This window comes from Megalopta genalis, chromosome 5 (genome assembly GCF_051020955.1).
Source record: "Megalopta genalis isolate 19385.01 chromosome 5, iyMegGena1_principal, whole genome shotgun sequence".
NCBI lineage: Eukaryota > Metazoa > Arthropoda > Insecta > Hymenoptera > Halictidae > Megalopta > Megalopta genalis.
In genome coordinates, this window is record NC_135017.1 from 18,201,609 (window position 1) to 18,225,234 (window position 23,626).

A 23,626-nucleotide genomic window follows, 5' to 3' on the forward strand; every position below is an offset into this window, starting at 1 on the left:
ATGTTGACCAACGTTGTCCTTTCCAGAAACGAGTAGACACTTTGAACATACGTAGCACGTTCGTGGAGGATATAGCGCGCGAAATTATGAAGGCGAATAAAGGTTCGAAAGCATGACGCCTCTTTTGAAGAAAAAGTGAAGCTCCGTTCAGGGTCTGTTCAACGCCAACTGGGATGGTGGTAAAATGATGAAACTGATACCCAAAATTGACTGTCGGTAACTTCATTTTTTGCTCCAAAAGAAGCGTCTGTAGCATCTGAAAACTTTTAATTGTGACAGATTTCAGTAATTCAAGCATGAAAACCTGAAACGTTACTTTTTCTTCAATATTTCGATTCAAATAATGCCGCCATATAATTCGATAGTGTCGCCACCTTGCGACAAGCGTGTACAACCATTAATAATCTCAATTCGATATGTAATCTCGAAAGATTCGATTTTATGTGCGTACCGTTTTCCCGCGCGAAGTTGTTGTGCAGGCACATGTCACATGATCGGTTTGCGAATTTGTTTACGTTATTTCCCGGTTGTTAGTGAGATTAATATAAATATAAATTGTAGATATTAATCGAAGTGAAAATGGATGGTATTGATAGAGATCAAAGACTTGAAGAAATACAAAGAGAATATGTTGATTTTTTGGATGATATGGTAAGCAAATATATTCAACAGGTACTTTACAATTATTTCTCTCATGATTATTGTTTAGGAGGATCAAGGCATCTATAGTACTCTTGTGAAGAATATGATTGAAGAGGGAAAACGCCGATTATATGTAAATATTAACGATTTGAGAAGAAAGAATCCTGTTCGTACAACAAAGTGAGTGTAACATTAAATTTACAAACCAGTTTTCTTTTACTAAATATCAATGATGTGATATCAATGCTAACTTTACTTGTAGTTTGCTAAATAATTCTTTCGAAGAACACCTGGCTTTTCAAAATGCACTGAAACAATTTATTGGAAGTATAGATACTGATTATGCGAAAGGAAATGTAGATTTTTTCATAGCTTTTGAAGGAAGTTTTGGAAGTAAGCATGTAACACCAAGAACACTTACCTCACGTTTTTTGGGCAACTTGGTATGTGTGGAAGGTATTGTTACTAAATGTAAGTTAAATTTTATAATGTTTCATAATTAATGTTATATAGCTCAATGTAACATTATCTAACATATAATATTAATCTGACTAGGTTCCTTAGTACGGCCAAAGGTTGTTAGAAGCGTTCACTATTGCAGTGAAACAAAGACAGTAATGGAAAGAGCTTACACTGATTTAACTTCTTTTGATGCATTCCCACAATCTGCTGTGTATCCCACTCAAGTAATTATTCTTTTTAATGCTTAAATTATAGGGCATCACAGAGGGCATAACCCATTTACAAATAGCAGAAATTTGCATTATAATCTGTGCATTATATGTAGGATGAAGATGGTAATCCTCTAGAAACAGAATTTGGCCTTTCTACTTATAAAGATCATCAAACGCTCACTATACAAGAGATGCCCGAAAAAGCACCAACTGGTCAGTTACCAAGAAGTGTTGATGTTATATGTGATAATGATTTGGTGGACGTCTGCAAACCAGGAGATAGAGTTCAAGTTGTAGGAAGCTTTAGATGTTTACCTGGTAAACAAGGAGCATATACAACAGGCACCTTTAGGTTTGACAACTAGAGAATAGAAAACTTAATATTACACACAAATACGTTAAGAATATTGAAGTGAGAGAAATATTAAGAATACGTTAAGTAGATATTGTATTTTTTAGAACAATTTTAATTGCTAACAATATCATGCAATTGAGCAAAGAAGCTAATCTATCTATTTCCCATGATGATGTTGCTATCTGTAAAAAGCTAGCCAAGAATAATCCATGTAAGGATATTTTTGAACTACTTAGTAAGTCACTGGCTCCTTCCATTCATGGACACGATTACGTGAAGAAGGCAATATTATGTTTATTACTTGGCGGTGTCGAAAAATTGTTACCCAATGGTACAAGATTAAGAGGGTAAGAATATTCGTATAATGTGATTCATGAAGGTACGTCTTAGGGTTAGCCAATTCTACAATCACTTGTTCTCTTCCAGAGATATTAATGTTATGCTCATTGGTGATCCATCGGTGGCAAAATCACAACTTCTTCGATATGTTTTATGTACTGCACCGCGAGCAATACCAACTACTGGAAGAGGATCATCCGGTGTAGGTTTAACAGCTGCTGTAACTATAGATACTGAAACTGGCGAACGTAGATTGGAAGCCGGTGCTATGGTGTTGGCGGATCGTGGAATCATTTGCATAGACGAGTTCGATAAAATGTCTGATATCGACAGAACAGCCATACACGAAGTTATGGAACAAGGAAAGGTAACGATTGCTAAAGCTGGGATACATGCTAGCTTGAATGCAAGATGTTCGGTGCTGGCTGCTGCAAATCCAGTTTATGGAAGAGTAAGTAATCACTGCTTTGAAAGTAAATAGAATTCAAGGGAAATATTAGTAATTAACGCGAATGTTTATGCTCATAGTATGATCAATATAAAACACCTATGGAAAACATTGGACTCCAAGATTCATTGCTCTCACGTTTTGACTTGTTGTTCGTCATATTAGACATAGTGGATCCTGAACAAGATCAAATTATCAGTGACCACGTTGTGAGAATGCACAGATACAGAAGTCCGATGGAACAAGATGGTGAAGCATTGCCTATGGGCAGTAAAATAGACATACTGACTACTAAAAATCCTGATGAGATTCTTCCTGAAGGAGGCGAGATTCAGGTTTATCAGAAATATGACCCTCTATTACATGGGCGTCTGCGTGCAAAAAGGTACTGAAATGAAAACTAAAACAGCATAGATTGTAATTATAAGAATTAATCTTTTTCAGTGACCAGATTCTTTCTATAAACTTTATGAGAAAATACATTCATATAGCTCGGTGTATGAAACCCAAACTCACCGAAGAAGCTAGCAAAGCAATAGCTACTGAGTATTCAAAACTTAGGTCTGAAGAATCAGTAGAATCCGACGTAGCAAGGGTATTTCATTAATCTTTATGATTTTAATTAGTGAAATAGTCATTTTAATCTATTCTTAATTGATTCCCTTCTTTTATTCAGACTCAACCCGTAACTGCTCGTACTTTGGAAACGATGATTCGATTGTCCACAGCGCACGCGAAAGCTCGTTTGTCGAAAAACGTGACAGCCGAAGATGCGCACGCTGCAATAGAATTGATAGAATTCGCCTACTTTAAACGAGTTTTAGAGAAAGAGAAGAAGAAACGGAGACGAGAAGACAGCGAAGGAAGTGCACAGGAGGATGAGCCAGAGGAGAGGACAAGGAAAAAACGTACTAGAAGAACGACCACCAATGGTGAAGAAGACCCTTATGATTTTGAAAGTGACGATGACAGTCACACTGATAAACAGTCGAGTAGGATGACTAGGTCGCAGCGAAAAAGTCCTAGCAAGTCCGAAAGTACATCACAAGACTCTGGAAAGACCGCAGCTTCAGAAACTCCTGCAAAAATTACCGAAGAAAGGTGAGCGGAATGTAATTTCCTTATTGACATGTAATGTATATGCAATGCATATTTTATGTTTTCAGACTAAAAGTGTTCAGAACACTTCTTCACAAGTTGTTTCAACAACAAAGAGCGCAATCGCTCCCATTGTCAAGAGTACGAGAATACATCAACAGTGAACAGTCTGAAGAGTTTACATCAGGTGAAATTACTGCGGCAATTAATAAAATGTCCGACGCTAATCAAATAATGGCTGCTGACGACAATATCTTTCTCATGTAAACTATGTTTATTGTGTAAGTCATTCCTTTTATATTTTTATACTTTTAACGCTTTTTAAGTTATTCAAGTTTTTATGAAACACAGGTGTCGTCGAGTATTTTACATTATCACGCAAACATTTGATTTATTTTTTTTTTGAATTAAAAAACAAGTTACGAATGATTGTATCTATCAACATTTATTATCGTTCCGTTGTTACAGTACAGCACATTGGCACATAAACTAGCAACAGTGATCAACATTCATTACAATACTGTAAACAATATTATTTTATACCTCTAAGTCCTTCTGTTATTTTTATATATATATATATATAAAATCAACTCATATCACATAGATAATATAAATAGTTGTGCTGTCTCATTTGAATATACATATCTAATGTTTAGGCATTCTCTTTCCTTTACACGTAACTCGTTCTATTCACGCGACCATTTCTTGTTTAAAAAATCCTTAACGATCTAACGTCTTCAATATTATCTACTTATCGACTAACTTCCTCCTTTTTGCGATCAATGTGAACATATTAAAATCTGTTAGTGTTTAATCAAATTGCAACGTATTTCAAACTCTGTTCATTTACATATTCAATGGCATTTATTTAGAACAATTATGCTGATAATGCTGATGAATTATTGATATCTCGTTTCTTTTTTAATTGAGTAATTCATACAATTAAATCACGGTTCAAGATATCAAACCATTCAAACTTTTGCATATATTTATATATATATATACTTATAACAAAAACTTGTATGTGACATTTACAAACAGATGCAAAAATTTCACAAATGCCAATATTAAAGTTACTACTTTCTTATCATTATAATACAGGCCTTCAGGACGTAATGTTTCTGTTGTAAACTGTTTCACATTACATTAGTTTTCGTTCGTTATTATGTATTTGATTGAGTCATGAATAACGAACAATTAACACTTGATAAAGGTTCATTAAGTAACGTATCATTGTTAAGTTCCATAATAATCATTATAATGGACAGTAACAGAATCTTTATAATAGATCAATGTTGAGTATTTTACATAAAGGTAGATGCGAAGGAGAAGTTATTTATGGCTCAACCTAATAGATAAAACTTTCAACAACTGAATTGTTTCCAATAGAAAAGAAATCATCATTCATGTTCCTTGTACTCGCAGTTGTCCTTGACAACATCAATTTGATTTATTTTAATTAGCACTTCCTGGTTCAATACTCTTCTTTTTTTATCGTACAAAACCTACCATGTATCTAAATTCTACTATTCTATACAAATTCCGTATTTCAACATCGATAACTGGCACAAAAAATATATGTGTAACGGAATTAACAAATTATTCTCAGTATGTGCAAAAATGCGTTGCACGATCTACAAAACATTATTCTACTTGGAACCTGAGTATTTGCTGAGTAGACTGTTGACACACGAGGTAAAAGAACTTATCTGATAGCTGTTCGGAAGAATAGTGATCTTAGGTGCTGGAAAAGAAAAGTCTGAACACAAAAGTTATGTAATGTGATTTCCCGTGCGTTCACAAAATTATTTCTACTCTTTATATGTGAAAATAATAGTAGAAAATTAAGCATTACATGATGTTGCTTCGTATGTTTTAACATAGAAAGCTTCTGATAGGATTGTTGTGCGACATTACTAGAAAATTATACACTCAAAAAAATAGTCATCTTTTGTCATTTTTCATAGCTTTTCAGGAATCATTTTTGTTTTCTGCATTGAAACCGAAGGTGTTTGTTTAAAACCCTTTCTTCCCTTGAAATTGGTGTAACTATATCCGCCAGAAAGAATTAGGCGTATGCAAATAAAACAGAAGCACATGCAAAGATGCATTGGAATGGAATTTACGTTTTACACCTCTTGAAATATCGAATCAGATTTTCCTTTCAATTGTTCAAACATGTGCTTCATTTTTATACGCATTATACTCTTATGAGAAATTAAACTTCGTCTTCGCTGGACTCACTGCTATGCGCAAGTTGCTCCTTCCACCATTCGCGAACCTCTAGCATAACACTGGAAGGTTTTGGTGCAGTTGCCTTTGCATTCATGACCTCTCGTTGCTGTCTGGTCTGTTCTGTGCTCTCTGTGAGATGGGGCAGATTATTTTTTGCCATGGCTTAAAGGAAACATGGGTTAAAGGAAAACACCGAACAAGGTACTTAATTAATCATCTACAAAAATAGCTTACGTGGTGGCCTATTGTTCCTTTTCTTAGGCGGTGCATTTTTATCTTTTTCAGATCTGATTGAAGCCGAATCTGATGACGTCGGAGTTAAATACTTTTTTCTTGATCCGCTGCCTATGCTATCTGATCTTGGAAGAACTACAGGCTTTTTTGCTCTGTGCTTGGATCCATCTGCATCCTATTCAAAAATATATATTGTCGAAGTTGCGAAGAAATGGTAATGGTAAATTTACATTTTTACCTTTGTTTCCGTTTCCTCTTCTTTGTCTGCCTCTTTCCCTTTTTCCTCGGTGTGTTCTTGTTGCGGTATAGGCTGATCAGCACGAAGACTACCTACAAGATCATTTTGTTGTTTCTGCAACTTACAATTCATAAGGTTCATAAAAAAATCATGTAAATTTGTTTCTAGCTGTTGGATCTGACAGAAACTCACTCCGCTGGCTCTGATCTTCTTTAAGCAACCCTCCAGCCAATTCCTAATTGTTTGTTTAGCCACTTCTTCTTCGATGATGTACTCAAACTCCTCTCTCGCCAACAATTCTTCCAGTTGAAGAGCTTTTCGAATGTCGACCGACCGGTATGATAACATACTGCAAAAAGTATTATACGAATAGAAGACACAATGTTCCAGACAATGAAGTACAGGTAATTAATTACTGACTTAATGACATCGTGGAAAGTAACGTCCTCGCCGTTGTTCAGTTTCTCTAATTCATAACACATATGCTTGAACAGCAACCGATCCTTTTGCGGATCGGTCTCAAGTCTGCCTTTTAATAACCGCAAAATGAACTTCACCTGAAACACACTAATACATCATTACTTCTAATCTAATTTATAACAGGCTACGAAATTAACAATATTTTCAGACGTACCCGTTTCACCGGAATGACACCCTTCTGATGATTATCAACCACGTTCCAGGTGTTTTGGAAATTCCTAATGTCGGCGTATGAAAGTAAGGCGTCCTCCTCGTTCGAGTAAAATAGAGAGAAGTTCTCCATGATAATAGCTGTTACGCAAAAATTAGTTCGCATTTCATGAAGTCAAGCCTGCAAGGAACCTATGGCATTGCTGCCCGATAGATTAGTCGGTACTTACCTACCAGGAGATTCAAGACAATGTAAGTAATAATTACGTAGAAAGTACAAAAATAAATTAAGGAAGCATGGAAATTGCCGCAATCGGTCTCCCAATAATTAGCAGCTGGTGTGCAATACGGCGGTTGTATCATGCAATCGTGCATTATTTTATTCCAATCTTCTCCTGTGACAATTCGAAAGAGCATAGCAACACCAGTCACAGGCGACTCAAAATTGGCACGTCTAAATGGTAAATCATCTTGCTTAGAGTCACATCGTATGAAAAATGTCTGCGCCATTCTATTATGCACAAGGAAAGGACACAGGAGTTCGAACAGCCGAAATTAAGTTACACGTGATTCGAGATATCGCCGCAAATTTTCGAAGAGGGCGTGTGACCAATTCCCATCGTAGCACAATTCCCATTTTCGTGTCCTTCCCTTGTTAATCGTAATATCCCTTTTCTCTATGGATACGTAAACACATTACCTTCCTATACCTTCCCCATATTTCACAGTTCCAAAGATGATAGTGCCCGCTAAGGCGTAAAAGAAAACAAGAAGAAACATGCCGAATATAATGAAGAAACTTTTACAAACGGACACTCCGACCGTTAACATCAACATTTTGAGAGTGGTGTGTTTGCCGGTGATGGTGAAAAACCTAAGGATGACGACCATAAAGCCGATTACATACGACAGATCGTTCTGCAAGAAATCACTCCTGTCATTTACAGTCGATCAGTTTCATAATATAATTATAATTAAGTAAACACCGAAACGGAAACGCTGATTTTTTATATTGTTTTTTTTTCTTAATTGATGTACCGGAGAGCAACGTACCTTCATTGTGCAATGAATGACGATCCAAATAACACCCACGACTGTCACGAGCAAATCATATCTGTTTCTTCTGGACTGCCAATAGCCACGTGGTGTAAAAGCAATATTTTTCATGATCACTTCCACGAGGAAGATCAGTGTCAGAATCGTGGAGACCGTAGCGAGTGCTTCCGTGTGTTTTTCCTCGATTCTCCACTTCAGTGTACGAAATGAAAGAGAAAAAAATTGGTATGTCGTTATGGCAAAAAGACACGTGTTGGTTTACTTTTACCACGGTCTAATGGTAGCCGGCAAGGAACAAATGATTCAAGGTAACAGTCTTTCGTGAATTGAGTTGAGTGCCTCCTCTATCTGAAGATTACTATTGTATCAAGGTATCTGTTTAGTATTTGTGAATGGTGTGTTGTGTGTTGTTGCTACTTGTAATGGTTGTGGGAGGGGAGGAGGAGGAGGAGGAGTAGGAGGAGGAGATGAGAATAGAATAAATGAAAATTATCCAACTCACAGAAACGCACAGAAGAGCACTGTTTATGAGTACCATGACCGCAATGAATCTTTTGAAATAGATGTTCTGAGTGATGTCATAGATAAACGCTCTGAATATCTTCCCATCTGGTCTAGGTGGTAAGTGCAATGGCTGAGCGATCTTCAGTCGTTTTTTTAAATCGCACCTAGTCACACAACAGCGTACCATCAGATTCTTAATAAGACACCGATTTAATTGATTAATGAAGCTTTTTACCATCGTCTTTGATCGACAGTGAGTAACGCGGTCCCTTTGTTTTCAGAATAATTGGCGATTACAACACCAACGAACAAAGTCAAACCGATCATACACCCCAGAAAGATATAGATGTGGATATAAATGGCGTGGACCTAAAAAATTATTGTACAGCATCATCGCCATGGTTACATGTCGCCTTACGAAGTCATTTGTGACTCCGCGGTGAGAGTAAACTTACGGGACCGAGAGCCTTGATCAGAACATCTCTAACGTCGAGCCATCCTTTAAATGAGAGCACCTCGAAAAGCGCCATCAATGCATCACCGATATGGTCGAAATTAAATCGCCTAGGATTCGCCCTAAAATATTTCACAACTGTCCGTTTAAAAGTATTCTTCGATCTTCGGACGACGATTTCATACTGCAATGCCTACCAAACGCGTGGCACTAGTATAGATGGATAGCTCTCGTTTTGGCCCGGTCGTAATTTCATTTTCGTCACGAACACCCTTCGCATGAACACACCGACACAGTCTTCCCGTTTTAGAATAGTTGGATCGTTACAACGAGCTAATCTACCACCATAAAGCTGTACACCGTAACTCGCAAATATGAACATCAAGAGGATCAACAGAGTAGACACCTAAAAAGCTTCTTATTCATTTTTTGTCTGAACTTCTCGCATACAGTACCCATCAAGATCAATTGAAGGATTCGTAATCCAAGCAGTTCACATTCAACTTTAACATTTCATTCAAAAATTGAAGCTAAATAATTTGATGATCGTTTAACAAATTATTCGATAACTGTTGCAAACTTCTATAACTTCTTTCGAGCGATTACCAATGAATTTATTATCTGTTAACAGAGGTGTCGATTAATGCTTAAAGCGTTAACAGACAAATTTCGAATGTCTTTGCAACATTGTTACGAATTCCTCGATGGATACCCTTGGATCAACTTGAATGGACTTTATGCCGAGATTATTTACCAATAAGATCTCTTTGAATCCTCTACACAATTCGTACACAACCTTCCTCATGTGCGGCACAAGCGTGAATATTCTCAGCGGCCTGACGCAACGTAAGATCATTAAGAGTTGAGCGCTGGAGTTGGGCGGCACGCTTTTCGGCATCCAGCAAAGGAATACGAGACTGACCTGGATGATCGTCAAATTAGCAGCGTAACGAATCAGAAAGAAAACGAAAAGATCAGAGAGTATCAATGACATTGGATGCAAACGTACGACGTAAATAAAAACGTCCAAAACAGAGGCAACGTCTTTGATGTAGGCCTTAGGCGTAAAAAATAATCCATCCGCTAAGATCTTGAGCGCCAATTCGATGCTCATGAAGATAACGAAACCGTACTCGGCGATTTGCAGCACGGGTACCTCCATAACGCGGTAACGTGGTGTTTCGAACATCATGGAGATGCAAGACATGGTCGTGGCAAAGATCATCACCCAATCTAAGTACGTGACCAAGCCAAGGAAGTTGCTAAAAAGCGTGTGATTAAATTCGCCATTGTTAATTCATGTCTGACTTTGGATGTTCAAGCAGTGCTCTACGGTCGTGTCAAAAAGAAGCAGCCACAGAGTTAAAACAAAAGCACTTACTGCAGGCTCTTGTACTGAACCTTCCTCTCTTTGCCGGTCAACGGGTCTTTCGCATTCGTATCGTATCTCGCGTAGACGAGCGACTGACAAATTTTCCGAAATTTGCTCTCGCGCGGCACCACGAATAACGGCGTGTCGAAAAACGGATGATTCTCGCGCAAATCCTCCTCGCGTTGATTTCTACATTAGGTGCAGCGTGATGAACGTTAAGTCACAAAGACGTGGTAGAAGTGGTTTATCGCTAATAGACGGTGCAATAATATGTTGCTTTACCTGCGCATCTCGGCCTGCTGCCGCTTAGCTTGCAGTAATTTAATGTCCAAATCATGCGGTCTACTGCGAGAAGAACTCACTCTGTTTATACCTCCAATGTCACCGTTCTCCATTAGGTGCTCGTACGTTTGCTTTAGTTTGATGGAACCGCTACGAACACTTCTCCTGATCGACCTGTTATCAAATACAAAGAAATGTTAATATATTAACTATTACCGATTACTTAAAAGGTAGGCTACTTGGATCTAGAAATCTAAATTCACTAATTACGCAATTTTCTCTAACTTACTTTTTCTGATCAATGCGTAGTTGCTTGGCACTGTTAACGGTACCTTGAGGCTTCAACAGACTTTTTCCTGGTACCGGTATCATGGCAGAATCGCCTAACAGAAGCCTTTGATTATTCGAATCACTGTGAAAAAAAAGTAAGGATTAATAAGGATTAAAAGGTAAGAATTAATGTATTACAATTATTGAGGCTTATATATATACTTTATAATGTAAGTAACAGCTGCTTTTTTAAGGCTAGTAACGACGTTCCGGACTTTCGGTGGATTGTTTAAAATCTTGACTGGACGTTGTTTTCTGTATATCATTTTCGAATCAAATGTTTCGTTTACTTTTTTCACACCTTCGTTCTCTTCGTTTTCCATTTCGAAAACAAACTGTCGCATGAAACTTTCACGCACCTGGTTTAGAAGAATATGATATTTAGTTATTTGTTTCACAATAAAAAATTTAAATTCAGAAATTATAACTCTGACCTTTGGAAGATTGAAATCCGATGGTACTTTATGCAAGCATGTCATTTGAGGACTGTCCGGAAATTTTTCAAAAATTCTCAACCTAAATGGTAAAGTTTCTTTTATCTCTGCGCTTTGCTCGCGAAATTTCAGTTGCTTTAGTTTCTTAATGTCCTCGTCCAATTCGAGATTATCCAATATAACTGCGACGAACAGACTCAACACAATCTTGAAAAGTAGATAAGAGGTCAGTGCATGACTATTATGTGATCAAATGATTATAAGAGTAATTTTTACCAGTGTGACAAAAAGATGGTATAAAATGAAGTAAACAGCTACAAAGGGTGCCATCGTTTCATGTGTTCGTAGCATTGTTTCGTCCATAACTTCGACCCAAGCTTCTTGCGTGAGAATTTGGAACATAGACATAAATGCCTGCAAGAGAATTACTTCATTATTTTCATAAGAACAATGCATGATTTAATGTACATTACCTCGGGAAAGGTTTCGAATTTCGTGAAGTCACAGAGAAAACAGAACAATTGCATAGAGATGCTGGACGATATAACCAACAGGCACATGGTGAAAATAATGAGGCTACCAAGCTTCTTCCCAGGCCCGAATATTTTGTACACAAAGTCCTCCAACATTGGAGACGCTTTGATAAGCCTGACTACTCTCAAAACCTAGTTTTGAAAGAACTTTCCATTAATTTACTGATATGTACTTTAATTTCTTATTTTCTGTTTTAGAATGAAATCGAATGAAAATTAAAGTAGAAACCTGAAAATATGTGAATCCAGAAAGATAGAAGAACGGAATGATGTGTATGGTTGTACCAATTGTCAGCAGCAGCTCGAATTTGTGTATCGAATGCTTGTAATAACTGCGGAATCCGAGGCACCATATTTTAAACACCGTTTCGAGGTCCAAAAATATCGTAAAAGCAATCTCGGCGTAATAATAATTGTTGTAGTAAGTGTATCTTGGTTTCTCATCATGCTTGAAACTCATTGTCGCAGTGGTAATGGCGTTCGCCAATATTGCGCACATTACCACCATTCGGAAGTGAGGAGATCTGAGGATGGCGTGACATACAGGAGATGCTAGACCACCGTGTTTGTTTTCGTCTAAAGTTACCAAACTCCAGCCATTATCGTCACCGGTTAATATCTGCAACATTATATATACATTCATACTTTGGATTATGTACTTGTAAAAACAAGTTGTCCGTCTACTAACTTGTGAAGCGGTACTATTGCTGATATGTCCTCTGACACCCCACATTTGCTGAAACTGTACTCGTATCTCATTAAAAGTCTCTGTGATAACGGCAATGAAAACGTTCTTCACAAGCCACGCTAAGAAAAATATCATTGTACTGAAGTAAAGGACTGCACGCCAGGCTGGGAGACTGTCTATAGCACGATACATAATGAAAACCCAACCCTCTTGCGATGCAGCTTGATAGACAGTAAAAATACTTGTAGCTGTAAAGAACAAAAGATTTCTATAGCTGTCGATTGTCGATGATACAACTAAATATTTTAACGCTTGATGTGCATCATTACCAAATTCATCAAACCCGTTGAAACCCATGATATACTTCGACAATCCGAGTTTCATACAGGTCATTCCTTCTGGACATTGATACCCTGATTCAGGATCAGTCGAGCAGAATGTATCTGGAATGGCTAGACTATTTATAGTTATGTGCTTTGGATGGGTTGTGTTGAGAACGCAGTGGTTTTTCAATTCTCCAAAAAACTGAACACCCAGCAGGCCGTATAGGGACATGAAGAACAAGAAGAAAAGTGTTACATTGTATATTTGTTGGCTTGAACGTCTGAAAAATATAAATGAATAATGTAAGTACATACGACATATACTCACTGACGTTTAAAATAATGAACAAGTCCCTTACTTGAATATCTGATTAATTCTAGCTTTCGGCATGGAGAACTTAAGGAAGACTCTCAGGAAGCGTATCATAATTAAAGGTCTTGGTGCCCGTAATATTGAAAAATAGCTAAATTTCAAAACGAATCCTAACATTTCGAACATCTGTAAAATTACGGACAACCAGAGGAAGACAACCATACTCCCATCAAATTGGCACCAATGGTCTTTCAAGTAAGATTTGTCCTTCTGCAATAAAATATTCAATATTTAACGCCGAGCTTGTAAACATGATCCATACGAGCCATGACGTTCAGTTACCTTCAGTATACCTCTAATGTGCATCTTTGCAATCATTTCTGCGGTAAATAAAAACGTAACGACTAAGTCAGAAACGAAGGTAACATATTGAAGGGGCGGAATGTTTTCAAAAGTCTTTGGAGTATTCAAGCAAACCGAAATTAATGATACCAGGGCGCAAAACCTCATCAATCTTCTAACCCACAGCTGAAACAATTAAATAAATATCATCGTATCTAATAAACATTAGATAAACTTGATAATTACATTCCGTTCTTGCAGCTATTACCTTATTCACCCACTCAATGTCAGTGCTCTCATTGAGGGACTCCTCTGGCCCGTAATCGGCCAAGACGGGTTCCCCCTTGAGGCTCTGCTTGCGCCCCAGCATCATAATAGGTATTATGTTTGCAATGGTGAGGCCTAAAATCAAAATATTCGTAGATATATACATATGTATATATATTTTAATGCTTTATATCTAAAAGAAAAGAAAAAAGGAAACTATGGTATTCGAGATAACTTATATGAATTAAGTCAGTATTACTATTATTTGCAGGTATCTTGTTGACAAATATTTTCAATCATAGCAAGTCCTTCTGTGTCATCATCGAGATGATTACTATATGAAATAATAATGTATGAAAAGAATTTTTATGCACAAACTAAAATGCTGAAGAACATGCATCTTTTAATTATGCAAGTTTTTAAAATGTATATAGAGTTAAAACTTTTGTAACCCTTAGGTCAGAACTTTTCTAACATCATGATGGTTAAAGTGATTTAATTGACGGCATTGACCCACCTTTTTTTAACAGTTTGGACGACGACAAGTATTGCCTTTACGGCAATTCATATAGACTACATTTCAGTATAAAGCAACGAGAGAGCTTAACGTGTAATAAACATCTTAGCAGTAACAACAAGCTGGTGGCATGGCGGTGAACATTTCTTGGTAGAATTCCGCGAGCTTTCCAGCGATAGTGAGAGCTCCACGAGCATGAGCAGTCAGAGCCTGCTGCTGTGAATAAATCAATATTTCAAATCTTGAATGTACGGGCGTCATTCGACGTATCTCCGGATTCACAAAATTGTCCATTCTATATCATTCTATTCAATAATCTTCTTTTTTCATTAACGCCAAAAGTACTTACAATAACATATATTTTATTCGTATTAAATAACAATTTGCTGTATTCAGTGTAATAGATATATAAATCACTATTTTTATTTGGGAAGAATTTTATACAGTACATCTATAATAAAATATAATGTAGATATAATATATAAAAAATATATATATTCTTGTTGTAGCATTAGAAAATAAAAAGAATTATTTGTCTGTATCTCTCAATCCTCTTTCAAGACCAATGTATTATAAAAAAACACTTGTTACGCTGTGGTCGAAAAACTTATTCATTATAATACTATGGTGAATATTAAATTGATTCAACATTCTTTTATGGCTTCATCTGCTGACGCCAACATTTTTGAGAATTCGGAGTCTGGATTGGATAAGAGTATGGATGGTTTATCGAATTCGAGTATTTGTCCATTTTTCATAACTATAATGCGATCACACGAGATCACCGTCTTTAAACGATGAGCTATTGTTAGCACAGTACAGTGCGAAAACTCATTTTGTATCGTATTTTGAACAGCTTCTTCAGTCTCAGGATCGACAGCAGCTGTTGCTTCGTCTAAAATAATTACCTAGAATTCATAGAGACGAATGAAACTGCGAATATTATATGAACATAACAATAAAAATTGTCAACCATAATGTACCGATGATGACAATATCTAATTATAAAAATAATACTATACTTTCGAATTACGTAGAAGTGCTCTGGCCAAGCAAAGTAATTGTCTTTCTCCAACGCTCAAATTGTTTCCCCCGACTTCAATGAACGCATCTAACAGTCCTGGCATGCATTTCACTTTCTCTTTCATCTTAGTTTTTTCCAAAGCATTCCAAATATCCGAATCATTGCATTCTTTGGATGGATCCAAATTCGACCTGTGATACCCATTAATAATTTGTTAAATTACCTTCGAACGTGTCTTTTTGCTAAATTCTCGGTTACAGTTACCTTACGGTACCGCTGAATAAAACAGGATCTTGAGGAATTATAGATAATTTATTCCTAAGTATGTCGAGATTTATTTTTGCTACATCCACACCGTCGATTCTAATCTTTCCAGAAGAAATCTCGACTAGCCTAAACAAAGCAACGATAAGAGAACTTTTTCCTGCACCCGTTCGTCCAACAATACCTGAAATTTATTGTATTACAAGAATTAATATCAAATAACAAGTTATTTGTGGGATACTCTTACCTATATGTTCTCCAGCATTAATGGCAAATGAAATATTATTTAATATCGGCGCTAGGTCTTTCCTATAACTCAACTGAACTTTATGGAATTCCAGTTTACCATGAGTTGGCCACTCGTTGGGAGGATTTTCAGGTGACTTGTTGCATATGCCTTCTTTTTGCAATGTCTATATTACGTATCAATATATATATATTTTTAATAATAATGATCTGTATTTTGATCACTAGTAAAATTGTTTACTGACTCTTAAATAGTAGCTTATCCTTTCAACACTTATGAAGCGTGTCTCTGTTTCTGCCATCAAACGTACGGTATATTGAAAAACACCCGTCATTTGAGTGGAATACGCCATCACCAAGCCTGCGAAAGCCGGTGATATCTGATTTCTGAACATTATCACCAAAAATGCAGTTATGGAGGATGAAGCAATTGCCAAACTATCAAGTCTTGCCGCCGACCATCTCATAATTGACTGGCATAGATAAAGACATAAGTTGCTTGAATCAAATAATTCCTCGAATCTAAAAAATGTTATAATAATCTATAGTACCGTCAATTTTCGCTCAAGAAATAATGTGAACTAACATACTTGTTCTTAAATGCTTTTTCTTTCTCGAATGCATGAATGGTGTTCAAACCATGCAACGTGGTTGTAACGAAACTCAAAACGGGCGATCTTGAAGTGCTCTCCATTCGCTTGAAATCCCTCATCGCAACTCTAAACATGATCAACTTTTTCTGTATGCAAATAGTAAAAATATTCTTCTGTATTACTTAAACATTTGTTAGTTTTACCTGAAAATTCTGCTGATGCAAAAAAACATGGCACCGAGAATGATTAATGGCAAGGAAAACCAGGGTATTATTGAACATATAAAAATGATTGGGAAACTGCATGTAAAGAAATTCTGCACCATATTTTCTACGTTGATCGGTATGTAATTGTCAACTAAAATGAATAAAAATTAACAAATTAAAACATAAAGTAATTTTTAACTGTAATGTTTTATTGGAAATAATTATTATACTCTCTTGCCTTCGTCGATATCGCGACTAAAAATATTTTGTATTCTGCCAACAGGTGTAATTTCAAAAAATGTTAATGTGGATTCGATCATCTTTTTGAACACTTTATTGTGAAGCGTCGTTGAAGCATTAATTGTAGTGTAAGTGATCATTAAACCACGTATCAGACTTGTAATCAAAATTGCTCCAATACAAGCACCATAAATATTTTGGTAATACATGTAGTCGGGATTATCACGTAAATTTTCTGACACTATCGTTTCGTTAGTTTCAAGATCAGTGATATTCTAGATGAAAACGGAATGATTATAAGATAGCTATTAAAATAAGATTTACCGTTTTTTTTTTATAATCTGAATATCAGTTTACAAAAATATACAAAAGATATTTACTCCACCGCCAGCTTTAATCCATGTAGCTAACCACCAAGAACTAAATGCTGAGCTTCCTACGTTCAGAAAAAGTGTACAAAAAACTAAAACAGCCACTAAGTAACCACCTGCAGATTTGATGTACATGTGATACGTGTGTGATTTCACTGTACCAGTTTCTACTTTTTCTGCCGTGACAAGTGTTGCTCCTAAATTGAATACAAATTTAATGTTTAACAATTTGGATTCAATTTACGATCAGATTATATATACCTCCTCCATGCATTCTACTTGATGTTTCATCATATGCATGGTTGTTTACCGAGCTACTTCCAATAGTTCTTGTCTTTAAATCGTTCTCAGAGTTTTTGTTTCCAAATTGAGCCCCTGTATTGGATTGTCTACAAAATTAAATCAAATTATATATATAATATGATTAAACGATATTGGAGCAACGATTAAGTGATGGCTTACTCGCTTGTATTATCTTCAGTCTTTAATAGTGTGCTGTTTACCATGGCAGTATATTCCTTATTCAATTGTATCAATTCATCGTGAGAACCTTGTTCTACGATCTTACCATTACTCAATAAATAGATTTGGTCACAGTGTTTCAAAAACTAGAATTGATGCAAGATTATGCCGACTAATTCATAGTACAGAAACCTCAGGGGCGAGCTGAGTATCCGTTAAAGACTTAACAAGTGCTACCTGAACTTGGTGCGTCACAAAGAGAACACATTTGTTCTTGAGTGCTCCGAGTATTAAATTCTTAAAAATGTATGATCCCACGTGTACGTCTACCGCGCTCAATGGGTCATCCAAAAAATAAATATCTCTTAAACAGATAATAGGAAAACAAGTAAATATTTGTTGATAAATTACTGACTTACATCAATATTAAAAAACACATTTCTCACCGATTGGCATAAAGTGCTCTAGCTAAAGCAACTCTTTGCTTTTGACCCCCTGAAAGATTTATGCCTCGCTCGCCAATCTCAGTATCGTCTCCACCGGGCAACATGTTTATATCTTCTTTCAAGTTACATACTGTAACCGCATGATAATATCGCCTAGCATCGAACTGATTACCAAATAAAATATTTTCCCTAAGCGTTGCATTAACGATCCATGCTTGCTGACTAACATAGGCGCATGAACCTTCTCTGAAAACGTGTCCATGAGTCTTTTTTAACTGTCCTAAGGCAGCAAGCAGCAGACTAGACTTTCCACTTCCTACGTGGCCACAGATTCCCACTAATCCATCTTTCGCAGCCCCAAATTTAATATTTGAAAGTACTTCAACATAATGAGTCCTTTGAGAACAATCATTAAGTTTTTCCATTTCAACATTTTTCTCTGAATTCGAGAGATCTTTCCTAAAATCAAATGTTAGAAATTAGTTCAAATAAATCTAGAAGAAGTAATGGTAAATATTTTGTTAAAAAAAAACTCACTTGTTGTGAGCGTCGAAAGTGACATTTTCTTCAACAAATGTACCATTAGCAATGACTACTGCTTCAGATTTCACAATCGGTTTTGATACATGGCATGTATTTTCTTCTAGAAGCAATACGTTCTGCACAAACATTGCTAATCATTAAAAGTGTATATCAAATTTGTATAATTAATGAAAATAATGTCGTCAGTAACAACACGTTCTTTGATTCTAAATGCATTCACGATTAACATGCTTACTTCCTGACTCATGCAGTGCACATAAATATGATATAATATATATATATATATATATATATATATATATATATATATGAAATTTATAAAAATATAAGACAGGTTTAGAGATTTACTCGACTACAATATTTATCGCTCAAGCTGTACTTCTTTAAATTGGTCACGTTAATTAAGTTGCTTCGTACTTAACGAAATATATTATATACAAATTATTGCATTGTGATTTGTTTTAAGCACAAAGTGTTCATAACATGCAAGTTTCCAGTACTTTACTTGCTGAAATACCATTTTACATGCATATTGCTCCTCATTCCCAAAACTAAGAATCGTAGAACTACTAAAAATGTAGTCACATTAATGCAATTTTCATGATTACATTAGTACTGTTAATAATTATCGTTACAATTAAACAGATAAAAATAACCACCTGCAGTCTGTTGAATGTTATCTTTGATTCGTCAATATTAACTAAGGCCACTTGTATAAACATGAAAGAAGAACGAATTTGAGAATTGAGTAATGATATGAAGGGAAACACCTGGAAAAGTAACATATCGCAGTTTAAATTAACGGTATTAATTGTTACGTTTTTAGTGAATTATTTCTAAATATTTTCTATATACAACACCCATTCTAAACTCGATATCATGATACAGTAAATTCTCTCCAATTTTCCCACAGCTTGTAAACTTGTTGTTTATTTCAAAAATTTGGGAAGAAAAGATAAGATTATTCGAGCCTCGCGGCTCGTTTTTATAGTTGTTGACAATAGGCGACTATAAAAACGAGCCGTGAGACTTGAATAATCGTATCTCCTCTTCCCAAATAGTCCATTTTTGTTTAGAAGCTGAGGGACTATTGTGGAGAATTTACTGTATATATACGGGTAATCAGAGGGAGGAGTAAAAGAAAAAGCAATTATGTTTTACTTATTTGTACGGCGTACAGCACTTTCCCCATTACACACGCAACTAAGACGAGAAGCTTTTAATCTGATGTTAAACTGACTGAGACACCCAGATGCTTATTATCGATAATGCAAGTGTAAGTGTTATGTAAGTTACAAACTTAAAGTTTGGGAGACCTTGAATCTTCTAAGGGCAATACGGGCGTCGGAAAAAAATCGTGCGAAGTCCTTAAGTGAAACGAGTGCCAGTCGCAACATGTTTCCGAAAAATGTTATAACTGGGAAAGCCTGCAATACATAGTCCATTAAATGCAAAACTTGTTTCATATACATCCTTCAGCATATTTCATGTATGTTCCGTTGGCCATTGAAACAATAATTGTTTATTATAAAATTACTTATTCTAATATTCCTCCAAAAAAATCTATTGTTGTAATATTATTAATTCATTGATATTCAGAAGACCATACCTGAGCAGCAGTTAAATTATGGCCTGTTGATAAATGAGCTATAAACGTGATGATCGCCGAAATTACAGGTACTGCTGGTGTTAAGGAAATAGCTAAGCTTTGAAGATATACAGTCTTGTGCAACCAGCTCTCTTCTTTTTTTCGTATGTCTAAAAGACATTAGTTATAGCATAGAATGCATACAATGCCAGAATAGTAGTTAACTATGTTAATTTGAAAACAATACCAAGAAGTTTTCGGCTGAAATACTTCTCCCATGAACACATTTTGATTAATTTGATACAATCCAGGATTTCATTCATCAGTTTCACTCGTGTATCTGTAATGACGACTGTCTTTGAACGAAAGTAGTAAACTCCACGGGATATTAGATACTGTAAAAATCAACACGCATTTACCAATGTATTTCAAACTATTGAAAAAAGGATTTTTAAATTACTGTATAGGTCAAAATACTTACCTGAAAAGGATAGAATAGAAGAAATACAAGCGTTCCGAGAAGAGCAAATGGACTAAACATCCACAGTATGTAAAGTACACCACAAATAATAATTATCGGACCGTTAAGTATCATGGGTCCATAAATGACTACGTCGAATAGCCTCTGACTATCGTTAGTAAATAAATTTACTAACTAAAACCACAAAGTGACGATAATAAATTAATATGCACCTCGAAATTCGTGTAAGTACTGATCGAGTATTACCTTGCCTGTACTTTGATTTCCAAGGCTATTTAGTCTTATAATTTTCTTGTACAGAAGAGTGGTACAAGCGGATTTCAACCTCAGTCCTGTTCTAATGTTTGTGTTCCATGTCCAAGTGAAAAATATCATTCGCAAAAGGTCACAGCATGTTAATAATAATGCCCACTTTATACCTTCCCATACATCTTCTTCTGGAGATTGAATATGTTCTAATAATTTCCTCATTAATATCATCTGGAAGGAAAAGAATGATTTAATAACTTCAAACAATAAACAGTTTAAAAGATAATTGGTTATAAAAGTTCCAAAAAATTATAAAAAATAAGTCATACAGGGCTTATAAATCCGCAGAGTGTTGTACAAGTTAGTAAGAACCAAGCTATGTATATCCTTGTACGGACAAATCGCCAAGCGACCATCTGAAACGACGCCAATTCCGGACCACGTCTGCTTAATTCTTCTTGCCAAAGTACCTCCAATCTGGAGATTAATAAATTTTTCAATAGAATCATTTAATCATTTCATTACACAATGGTTGAGAATTCGATAAATAGGTTTCCAGTCGGTGAAATGTTAAAAATAAAAACAAATTAAGCGAATAAATGTAACTTCTATTAAATCAATGTACTATAGTTACCTTTGTGTATTGTATTTGCAAGTTTCATAAGAAGAAATGCACGGTACTTCATTCATACTAATACCCTTTTTATATGCTTTCCATATATAAGGTGTTACCCAAGTATAAAATATATATGAAAATAATCCAGCACTGTCTGCTGGCATAGTTCCTTTGTCTCTGAAACATGAGAAAAAATATGTATAGCGGCAGCTTAGTTGCAAGGAAAGTTATTCAAGTACATACGATTTTTTATGACGTATGGGTATAAGATTTTTCAAAGCTGGATTATACCGACTTATATCGGATCTTCTAATGTATTCTACAGCTATTTTAGGCGAACGTGCATTTGGATTAGGAACCAAAAAACGCTGTCCTTCGCAGTTATCATTGTATCTGAAAAGATATAAATTTCAATTATTACAATACTCATTGCATGCAGTCTTAGTATGTGACTGAAAGCTAATTAAATATCCAACATAAATTTCTGTATATTATACCTGTCATTGGTAAAAATCACATTCTCATTGTTTTCAATCTCTTCATTATTGATATCAGCAGCATCCTCTATTCTATCAACACCATCCATGTTTTCCGGCACTGCAAATTAATCAGAACTCGTATGAAGCACATAAATAGATAAGATGAAATGTTCCTAAAAAAATTTTAATCAGACTAGGTGTGTATATTTACTATGCCATTATCAATTCTACATGTATCATTGCACCAATAAAAAAAATCATATTACCAAACGTTAGACATTTAAGATATGATCAAATGTTACCATAGATATCAGACTAATATACATATGTATATTGTTAATATATCAACCCACGTGCTTTGTTATCGGTAAAAACTCTACTCATGCTCGCTGTTAACTTCAAATTCAAACTTGTTCAGGTTCGGATAAAAAAAACAAAAGAATGTGCCGTAAAAATTCTGCTTCACAGCAGTGATATCGTACTTTTATTGCCGTCAACGAACTGTAGACGAGAAAATTATTTGGTTGATATATAATATAATACAATACGTACACAAGCATAACGCGCCGTGCTGCACTTGACGTCAATAATAAACGTCGAGTACCCTGACGATCAGATAAGAAATCTAATCTATTCTAATCAATTACTGAGGCTGAGCAAATATACCTGCGGCTTCAATATTCAAATCTCCACATTATGGTCTGATCTCTATGGATTGACTTGATAATTCTCACTCTCATCAGGTCGAGGATATGTATTCTCATTTCTTACACCCTTCTTGAAACAATTGAACGAGTAATATGTACCTTGAAAGTATGTACATATACTGTACTTCGTAATTGAAATAATTCGGTATTTAGATTGTTCTTTTGTTTATGACAATATTAAGTGTAGCACCGAAATAAATTTTTTCTCGGAATTGACAATAAATTTGCTACTTAATTTCACACAGGATTTTATTATTTTGCTTCGCTTATGTGGAAATGTCTCCCTATAAATTAGGGTTAGAAATAAAAATGATATCAATAATTTGTATGTGCGCATGAAAAATAAATATATTATTTTATTACATACTGTGATTAATTGAATTATTCTTGTTGACTCCTCCGCTAGACTGGTGTACAAACAAGCACGCACCAAACTTCAATTATCGGCGTATACATATATATAGATTATAGATTGGCAATTGACATTAGTCAGATATTAGTAGGAGTATGAATAACGTGTTTTTCTTCATTCGAAGATCGGATCAGTTTCAGGCTGCGAAATAAATGTGTTTCGCTCATTTGGAGAATGTTTATATAAAAAATATAAAATTTATTAATCATTTTTACCATTTTTATTTCAGTATGTTTTGCATATTCACACATCTTTTCATTTATAATCATATTCATATAAAAACACTATAAGAAAATTTAATGTAGTCCCAAACAGATTTCAATTTTTAAATGAAGTGCAATGAAATATTCAATGAAGTGCAAGCGTTTTTTTTTATTCACACATTCGCAAT

At 35.4% G+C, this 23,626-nt stretch overlaps 3 protein-coding genes and 1 long non-coding RNA gene across 20 annotated transcripts; 2 read left to right on the forward strand and 2 right to left on the reverse strand.

The window, feature by feature from the left end:
- Window positions 1-457: 457 nt before the first annotated feature.
- On the forward strand, window positions 458-4,074 carry Mcm3 (minichromosome maintenance 3). Of its 2 annotated transcripts, XM_033470371.2 has the most exons (12): window positions 458-651; window positions 710-822; window positions 905-1,113; window positions 1,198-1,328; window positions 1,430-1,668; window positions 1,776-2,018; window positions 2,098-2,461; window positions 2,539-2,843; window positions 2,903-3,053; window positions 3,135-3,559; window positions 3,625-3,837; window positions 4,025-4,074. In XM_033470371.2, exons 1-11 carry the CDS (start codon window positions 580-582, stop codon window positions 3,821-3,823), a joined length of 2,451 nt encoding a protein of 816 aa, XP_033326262.2. In that variant the 5' UTR covers window positions 458-579; the 3' UTR covers window positions 3,824-3,837; window positions 4,025-4,074. The 2 variants fall into 2 exon arrangements, with proteins under 2 accessions (XP_033326262.2, XP_033326261.2); XM_033470370.2 differs by having other exon boundaries at window positions 3,625-4,074.
- na (sodium leak channel non-selective protein na) lies at window positions 3,983-14,445 on the reverse strand. Of its 7 annotated transcripts, none has more exons than XM_076522374.1 (29): window positions 14,309-14,445; window positions 13,793-13,926; window positions 13,525-13,710; window positions 13,229-13,452; window positions 12,876-13,150; window positions 12,547-12,794; window positions 12,088-12,477; window positions 11,799-11,990; window positions 11,602-11,739; window positions 11,326-11,532; window positions 11,054-11,250; window positions 10,851-10,973; window positions 10,562-10,735; window positions 10,289-10,468; window positions 9,917-10,169; window positions 9,662-9,829; window positions 9,105-9,313; window positions 8,909-9,029; window positions 8,689-8,822; window positions 8,452-8,617; window positions 7,947-8,141; window positions 7,594-7,811; window positions 7,124-7,347; window positions 6,898-7,034; window positions 6,684-6,820; window positions 6,456-6,612; window positions 6,264-6,377; window positions 6,026-6,200; window positions 3,983-5,953 (listed from the first exon to the last, which is right to left on the reverse strand). In XM_076522374.1, exons 2-29 carry the CDS (start codon window positions 13,895-13,897, stop codon window positions 5,775-5,777), a joined length of 5,226 nt encoding a protein of 1,741 aa, XP_076378489.1. In that variant the 5' UTR covers window positions 13,898-13,926; window positions 14,309-14,445; the 3' UTR covers window positions 3,983-5,774. The 7 variants fall into 7 exon arrangements, 6 of the variants coding, with proteins under 6 accessions (XP_076378489.1, XP_076378488.1, XP_076378486.1 ...); XM_076522373.1 differs by having other exon boundaries at window positions 6,264-6,383; XM_076522371.1 differs by having other exon boundaries at window positions 9,662-10,169.
- On the forward strand, window positions 6,103-14,849 carry LOC117220424 (uncharacterized). 3 transcript variants are annotated; one of them, XR_013033536.1, is made up of 8 exons: window positions 6,103-6,239; window positions 6,432-6,667; window positions 6,892-7,145; window positions 8,735-10,791; window positions 10,871-11,010; window positions 12,057-13,172; window positions 13,251-13,437; window positions 14,063-14,849. It is a non-coding gene; the product is annotated as an uncharacterized LOC117220424 (long non-coding RNA). The 3 variants fall into 3 exon arrangements; XR_013033534.1 differs by lacking the exon at window positions 14,063-14,849 and having other exon boundaries at window positions 13,251-13,766; XR_013033535.1 differs by lacking the exon at window positions 14,063-14,849 and having other exon boundaries at window positions 6,140-6,245; window positions 13,251-13,766.
- Window positions 14,700-23,335, reverse strand: LOC143259537 (ATP-binding cassette sub-family C member 5-like). Of its 8 annotated transcripts, none has more exons than XM_076522378.1 (26): window positions 23,191-23,326; window positions 22,783-23,107; window positions 22,135-22,234; window positions 21,881-22,030; window positions 21,656-21,814; window positions 21,351-21,498; window positions 21,019-21,252; window positions 20,773-20,946; window positions 20,539-20,686; window positions 20,313-20,461; window positions 20,020-20,130; window positions 19,363-19,473; window positions 18,698-18,819; window positions 18,161-18,619; window positions 17,952-18,078; window positions 17,715-17,860; window positions 17,514-17,641; window positions 17,262-17,449; window positions 16,880-17,156; window positions 16,639-16,792; window positions 16,433-16,561; window positions 16,088-16,364; window positions 15,844-16,009; window positions 15,597-15,780; window positions 15,331-15,523; window positions 14,700-15,216 (listed from the first exon to the last, which is right to left on the reverse strand). In XM_076522378.1, exons 3-26 carry the CDS (start codon window positions 22,221-22,223, stop codon window positions 14,953-14,955), a joined length of 4,287 nt encoding a protein of 1,428 aa, XP_076378493.1. In that variant the 5' UTR covers window positions 22,224-22,234; window positions 22,783-23,107; window positions 23,191-23,326; the 3' UTR covers window positions 14,700-14,952. The 8 variants fall into 8 exon arrangements, with proteins under 8 accessions (XP_076378493.1, XP_076378494.1, XP_076378492.1 ...); XM_076522379.1 differs by having other exon boundaries at window positions 22,669-23,107; XM_076522377.1 differs by lacking the exon at window positions 22,783-23,107 and having other exon boundaries at window positions 23,191-23,335.
- Between the last annotated feature and the right edge of the window lie 291 nt (window positions 23,336-23,626).